The 8,097-nt window shown below is 44.4% G+C and overlaps 1 protein-coding gene across 1 annotated transcript in view; it reads right to left on the reverse strand.

The window, feature by feature from the left end:
• LOC146180989 (pancreatic triacylglycerol lipase-like) overlaps nt 1–5,717 on the reverse strand; it is a 95,567-nt gene extending 89,850 nt beyond the window's left edge. The window contains exon 1 of the mRNA XM_084577839.1: nt 5,654–5,717. Within this exon, the coding sequence (XP_084433965.1) occupies nt 5,654–5,717 (64 nt within the window). The remainder of the gene's footprint in view (nt 1–5,653) is intronic.
• Nucleotides 5,718–8,097: the final 2,380 nt, after the last annotated feature.

The raw sequence follows: 8,097 nt of genomic DNA on the forward strand, positions 1-8,097 counted from the left end.
TGGACGGGTCACTGACACATTCTGCACCTAATCGCATAATATGCCTGGACTCGATGATTTCCCGGTTGATCAGCGTCGGATGGGCATCCAAAGTATTTGTCTGCGGAAGAAAAGGTTGGCAGCCTTCCCACCTCTTACAATGCGCAACCAGATGAAGCCCTCTACCAATCTCTAGTGACCTCTCGTGCTCTCGTAACAGAACATTAATACACCTTTCCGTTTGACCCACATACACTTTACCACACTTCAACGGAATTTTCTATATCATGCCCACTTTACACGGAACGTAATTATACTGGTGCCTCATCCGACACATGTTTTTTTTTTCGGGCAGTTTTCGCTTTTTTTTTTCCTAACTATGCTACATATTTTCGACAATTTATTTGGTGCTGGGAAACTCACTCCAAGATCACACCTTCTGGCCACATTTTTTTCAAATTGTGTGACATGCCATGCGTACATGGCAGGACCAAAGATTTTTTTTTTAGCTTCTCTCTCCAGTCCTCTCCTACCCCTACGAACCTACGTACGGCTGTTTTACTTTTCGAGCAATTTATTAGATTATCTTAATATGACGTGAACAGGAAATCCTGCGTTCGCTAGCCTAGTTAATTGTTCATGGAAGCTTAACCGCATGCTATGAAAGCATGATTTTGACAGGACTGCCCTCAGGCTGGACAAAGCGATTCCGTATTTTACAAGTTTACAAGCCCGCTGAACGCTGCAGACATCTGCACTGACACTGCAATTACAAATGAAAGGGTGAGTGTGGCATGAGTTTGTGTGCCAGCGCACCAGCACAGCGGACAGCACGCATGCCACCTACCTGTTGGAGGAACAATTCTACACGCCAAGTTCCTTGCCATATGAGGAGCGAGAAACACCATTACGACAGCTGCAGCCGCAAGAGGTAATTTCATTGAATATTGAATTTTAACGGACTCATACCCAGCGATTGCAGAGCTGAGGCATCAACTACAGGAGACGCAGTGGCCAACGACATCAGAAAGAAGCTCAAGCGAATACGGGAAGTTGGAATATAAATTCAAATTATATGTATACCGGAACATACTGGCACGGACAACAGAAACACAGAGAAACGCAGGATGGGCTTGCTGACGGGTACAACGCTCCCCACCCCAACTGCATGCCTAACCTGATAGAATCAAATCGTTACCAAAGAATGATCACTAAAGGCTCCCCTGGAAGAGCAATGATGCACTACGTACGCACCAAAATAAAACATGACAGCAGGATTAGGTTATATGAAGCAACACCAACGCCGGTGTTTGACAATACGGAAGGGCTCATTTAACCACAACAGATATTTCTAAACAAATTAACAGCAAACGCAGCCTACGCACCACACAAACTTGATAAGTGGTTTCTCGGCAGACACAAAACGATCAAACAGACATGCACCCATCTTATATGTCAATGCGCATCTTTTTCACGAGGTAGAAACAAAACTACGCATATTCCACCTGACATGCCCCACCCTAGCATATCAGATAATATCAACTACTGCAATACAACATTGCATTGCCACCTATTTACAGTAAGAGTGGCCTGCGTCGACGGACAGCACGCAAGCAACGAGAAGCATGCTTGAAGAACCGTGAAGCTAGAAGCTGCACTCCTATTCCTCCTAATTTCCTAATTACCCAAACAGTGGCCGAGAGCCATCCCTTTAATCAAATAGAGGCATTATGCACTCATTGCACTGCTGCCAGTGTGAGCTGGGCAGTGCGTCATACTTGTTAGGCGGCAACTGCCTGCTCCATTTACCTCTGTCCACGCCTGTACGTTGTAATTATTTGGCGCATCGCTTTATCTCAAATGATGCCCACAATTCTTCAACTGATGTGCCAGTGTTTAGCAGCTGTAGAGAAAAGAAGATCGCCATTGATGGCGACAAAGTCAGCTTTATTATAATCTATCATAAGTTTCAGACGCTTGTTCATTATAGCAGTTACTACAAAAACAGAAAAATGTAACACATCATCGCTGAGCCTGCGCAAGGAAGCTACAGATGATGAAATATCAGGTGATGACGTTAGTATTAAATCAAGTAAGGGGGGTGTAGTAAAGGCAACCCGTCTAAGGTAATGACTAGCGGGATAGGTTGAAGTCTAAGCATTTATTAAGAAAGCTAGTAGTTTGGGCGGACGCCGGCTTTGCAAATGGATAAGTATGAGGACATTAGATTGATGGAAAGGAGAAATAACCTGAAGGAAAATTGGTGCGCCTGCGTAGTCAGACCAGCACTTGGGTTAGGCAGTCATAGAGGTCCTCGCAAAAACAAGTTATTGGAGTCAGGCAGGTGGTAAAAAAATCAAAAAGCGATCTTTCTAAAACATAAGGTTAGTAAAAACCACACCATTTTTAAATTCCTTGATATATTCAAAAGAGCACAATAAATGCAATCATTCATTGCAATGCGGACACCACCATCTGTTTTTTCGGTTCGTTCTCAACGATATACATTCAATTGCTTCTTGCACTAAGTAGAAAAGGAAAGATGCAGTATCTGTCACACTTCTGGGTGGACACCTGAACCGTGCCGTAAGGAAAAGGTCACTGCCCTAAATACAGGCCCTTATCCCGAGAATTTGTTTGCCACGTTCCGAACACTTGCAAAGCTCCCGACAACATCCAAGCCGAAACTGGGGTACGCGACGGCTTTTCGACCAAAGTGACCTCATACACTGCCACGAAAAACTGCATTTTATGTACAATGGCATCGTTTACACGATACCGCTCAGTTGTAGTAGATTTTATATTTGCCAAACTGGCATATGCATGAACGTCTGCTTGCAAGAGCATGCGTACTTTTTGGTTAGGCCTGGAGGGCCATGCCTACCTTCGCTGCTGTACCTGCTAGGAGACTGGTATCCAAAGTTAAATCACATATAGAATATAGGACGGTTAAAGGGACAATTGAAACGAGGTATAGATGTTGGTGCAATATTTCGATGACAGCCTGATGAATGTCTCATCAAGTCTTCGGTGTGAATTTTCCAAAAAGTTCGGCTGTTTGTTTCTGCGTAAATGTACGCCATTTTCTTATTTCGCACTCTGATTTTGTGAACTTCACTCTGTTTGTTTGTTTTCTGCCTTCATGTGTCCAATAATGTTAATTTTGCAATGAAACCGATTTTCTCATCTCATCACCCTCACTTTGCAATTGTCTGGCAAACTACAGGCATGATTGATGCATAGACCACACGGCATGCAATTGCTAGTACTTCCCTGTTAACTAAGAACTGAATGGCGTATGTTTTACAGATCAGTCACGCCTGTAATCTTCCAAACAATTGAAGTGAGAATGATGACACGGGATGAGATCATAATATATAGAATGTAACGCCAGATGTTTCGGATGCTTCGCAATGAATAAAAGCTACAAAGATGCAAACACTTATCAAGCGTTATGTTTAAAATTTGCAGAAATAAATAACTTAATCAATTTAGTTGAACAAGCAGCACGATTAGCTTGAAATCCCTCAGAAAGTTTTGTGGATTTCATTTCGACGTATGTTTTGCTGTCGACCACCAAAGGTGCCAAAAAAATGAAATAAACCACTTCAGGCGAGTTTCGGAGTCCAGTCTTCAAATTTTATTTATTTTTATTCTTCCAGGGTTATTTTTAGGGCAAAGCGAATTCTAATATCTCTAATTTGTCTCCAGATAGCTACTGGCTATATCAAAGTTATCTGCGTAGTAATATCAGCCTCTTTTGCAACTAACAAAGTAAAGCTGAAGGGGTGCGGGCGAGTTGATCAAGGGCTACGCTTCGTTAAAGCCGGAACACGCTACGCAGTTGAGTGCGTCAGACTCGTAGGACTTGCAAATGCCGTAAGCGGCTAGGCTCCTTTTCTATTCAGCGATAATACAATTCTTCGCAAAATTATGACATGAGTGCGGTTTACCCACGAGGTGCGTTGGCACAACTTCAATACAGTCTAGAAAGGTTTCGCTAACGGCCCTGTAGGCTACTTCTATTCACTTCTGATACGAACGCCATATATTTGAAATGCAATATAGCCCGGTTTAGCTGTGATGGAGCTCATAAAGAAGTGACCTAAGATGTTATTTCGGGTTGACATTTTTGTCATTATCGGAAACATGTGCAAAAAAAGGCAATGGAATAAAATTCGTCCCTTGCAAGTAGCGCTGTGTCCTACCGCTTTTCCGTGTTTGTGTTCCGTTGTGCGTGGGTATATTTTTACAAATGGACTTAGTCATCCGTCTACAGCATGCATGAGATAACATGTTATTCAATAATAGCTCTCCATGCGTCCCCCAGCTTATTTCAGTGTACGAGGGCATGCATCCCAACACCAGTATAGGCCACTCTTTCTGGATGTAACTGCGGGCAGATATTTCTATAATCTATATTCATCATACAAATCGATGCATTAGCTTTCTTACAGCTTCCAAGTACTCGTTCGGTTATTTCGTGGCACTTGTCGGCCTCCACTGTTGCCCCGGATTCCAGCCTAAACATGATCTAGAGAGGTGCGGACCAAGACAACGCTTAGCAGAACCTTTTAGCGATGTGTTCATCTCAGCACCAAAAGCTTGCCAGAAATAAAATTAGGCAGCATAGTTTCTTTTTCTCTTCATTCTATACCGACTTGAATATTCTGCGAACACTACTGCCTCCAGGTAGGTATTGGAACAAAGAGAGGAATTTGTTCTTTCACGAAAATTTAGCGAACACATTCGAAAGAGAGAAAATGCTATACCGTGCAAGGATTTGAAGTATTCACTGAAAGACATTTTTATGCTTGCAGCGACTTCCGCCCTTCACCATCAGAAAATAAAAAGAAATGAGCGGGACAACAAACCGGGTCCACTGCAATGTGCAACGCGCTGCAAAAAGCTTGCCACGGCGGCCGGAAGGCACCGTGCGCCAGCGGCCTACTGTCAGTTCAAGTTTCGCAACATTGCGCAATCACAACCTGACCTCCGCTTTGAACGAATATCTTTTGTTTCGGATACGGTGCCTTCGCTGCAACACCAACCCCAGTATTCTAAACTATTATCAATCGATCTGCATCGTTTTTTCGATCTTCATTGATTATTTTATTCGTCCAGTAGCCGCTAAAAGGAAGCAATGAACTGAGGTCCCGCTCAAAAAAAAACTTTGGTGACCTCTTCCCCTTCTTACTACTCATAAACATTCTTACCTTGCCGTGTTTAGTCTGTAACCTCTACCCAGGCCCAGTTACAAAACCAGTTACAGCTCATATATCTGCCCCGACAAACTGGTTAGTAGTTCTTGAAACCAGTGCTTATTCGGAGGTTTATATAGGACCTCTTGACACCTCTTGGCACATCTTGGTGTGTCCACCATTCTCTTTGGCCTAATTTGTCCAGATTAACGGCATAAAGACGTGGGATGGTTGGTACATCAAAACAGTGAAAGTTATTTGGTTCATCATAATAGTGCGGTGCCTCAAGTCCAGCAAAGTGAAGGTGAAGCAGTTCTTACAGAGGAATGCGGGATGATTAATACTAACTTTGTAACTATTATCCGTTTAGAGAGCTCAAATAATTGGGAGTACCTCAGCGAAAATAAACTACACCCCGGCAAGAGGCGTTGTCAGGCGAGCAAGTGAACCTACATGAATCAGTGAGCACGTACTTGTGTCGAACACTGAGAGTAAGGCCGTGAGCCTTACCCAGAATCCAGCGACGTCCATGGACATCAACGCGATGCAAGCGCATCCCACAGCAAACAGTTGGTTGTGACGGACGTCGACAGAGCGCTGGTCGCATTGCCCGAAACCATGACTACCAGGGGCTCACTCAGGACTCAACAATACCGCCCCCTACTATCGCCACAGTTCTCGCAGGGTCACTAGGTTCCCGGGGTTTTCCATCGGGTCCTCTCAGAAGGCGGAGTGAGGAGCCGAAGTAGTGGTGAGGGGCTACGGAGCAGGCCACTGTATCCAGGTGTTCACATCCGCACACACACCGAACGCTCACGACGCTGCTGCCACTGCACCACGAATTGCTCATTCGCCACCATTCGCTGAAAACTGCGGAAGAGAAGTGCACCGCATGTTCTGCCGCGCACGTTTCCGCCCTCACATGCGCACGAAACAAATAATTATGCTTCCACAGAGCCGCTTTCTGTCCCTAGGATGGAGTGCTACCTAGGGAAGCGGAGAGGGGCGCCCTTGCCCACTCAAAACACTGAAAACATCCGCCGGAGTATGCGCGCATTCAGCGCCTTTTGATCCGGACCCGTCACTTCAGCTTCCAGCAGAGGCACACGGCGGAAAGGGCGGACGTGAAGAGAGGGTGGAGAGCCGATGCGATGAGCAATCCAACGGCGTGCACAGACGGCACGGGGAAGGCAAGAACGAGTTTGTCTGGTTGCTGCCGACGATGCGACGAAGGACGGGTCATCGCGGAGCGACCAGAAACAGAGAAAAGCCAAAACAGACTGCTGACGACCCGAGCTGACCTGATGGGTCGCTTCCGTTCTTTCGATTTCGGTTCCCGCCTTGATGCGTCGTCTTCCTTGCCACTGCCTCCTCCTCCACTCCGAGGAAACGTCGTTCTGGCTACATGCATGGATGCTCTCCGATATGCTTTAGGTCCTAAAATAAGTTTTGCTTCTCTGGGGCCTTTAACTGGATATGTTTGAACTACTTACATCAGCTTGCATACCATGGCAACATTGATATATTGGGCATCTGTGACCAGACTGAACAGTGTGTCATGAAAATATTTAGGCTCCCAATCATTACAATTTCTTCTTTATAACATAAAGTAAGCGGTACCAGCAGCACAAATATAAAATCATTAAGAGACATCAAAATGAGGCTGACGAATGAAACCAAGAGAGGTAGTAAAACTGCAGCTCACAAAGGCTGCAAAAACACATTTCATTAAATCAAACTGCAACGTGTGCAATATATTCTATTCTTCGGCGCATAAACAAAACAAAAAATTAGTTGTGTAGCTCTGGTTAACCCTAGTTGAATTGCGAAAGCAATGACACAAGCTTATTTTGCCTGCTACATTATTTCCCTATCACTCCATATCAGTGTAAGGTGCTACATTCTTCGGGACACTTCATCACTTCAGCTCATCCTTCAAGTGTATGACGCGATAGCTTAAGCTACCAGCCCACATATAAAGTCGAGCTTCAAGCAAGCCATATGGACGTGCCTGCTTGTCGTAGGGGTAACGAGAATGCAAATGGTTCTAGCAGTCTGATTCTGATATCATTCTCCCATATGAAAGGAGCGTCCCGAGTTGGGCAGCTCCTGCCCGTGGCATAGGGGTAATGTGAATTCAAATGTCATGGCAGGCTTACTTTTTAATGAGGAGACCGTAACTACGCCTCTTCACGCCTCTTCACCCGAGGCCTGGCTTTGGCTGTCGCAGTATTGCGTTCGCAATAAAACTAATAAAAATCACCCACCATGAAAATAAATTGCAGCGTAAAAATATATATAGTGAAAAGAAGCGATGTGCAAAAATAAAGAACTCGGCATGAAAACTGAACGTATGCCCCATAAGCATGTGCAGCTTTCAAAAATGATGTCAGTGCAACTAATGGCCCAAAAACCTATATTAAGAAATGTATTATGGCTAGCGTAAGCATGCGATGATGTACGCAGAATGAAGATAAGCAAGCGTTGATGAAGAGATGTTGATAGCAGGGACAAAAGTCTGCGGAGTCGTCATAATATCTGTGACTCCAACCGGACGGCAGGACAGCAGGAATCAAAGACATAGCGCTAAGAAGGAAAGCAGATCAATACCGGATCTCGTTTCAAAATAGATATTGAGCTTTAAAAGAAGAAGACAACCTTAGTTTAGAAGCAATGAACGATAATTTCAGAAATATTAACACTTAATATGCAGTATAAGAAGCCGGTAGGATATAGCTAGCCAAGATACCAGTAAACTATATAAGGATAAAAAAAAAGTCTCCTTTTGTTTGCATAGTGCGGCTTAAGGTCCCAAAGCGACTCAGGCTATATGAGAGACGCCGTACTAGAAGGTTCCGGAAATTTCGACCAGCTACGGTTCTTTGACGCACATTGACATCATACAACAAACGAGCGC

Source organism: Amblyomma maculatum, chromosome 8 (assembly GCF_055883805.1).
Source record: "Amblyomma maculatum isolate TAMU_Amacu chromosome 8, ASM5588380v1, whole genome shotgun sequence".
Lineage (NCBI taxonomy): Eukaryota > Metazoa > Arthropoda > Arachnida > Ixodida > Ixodidae > Amblyomma > Amblyomma maculatum.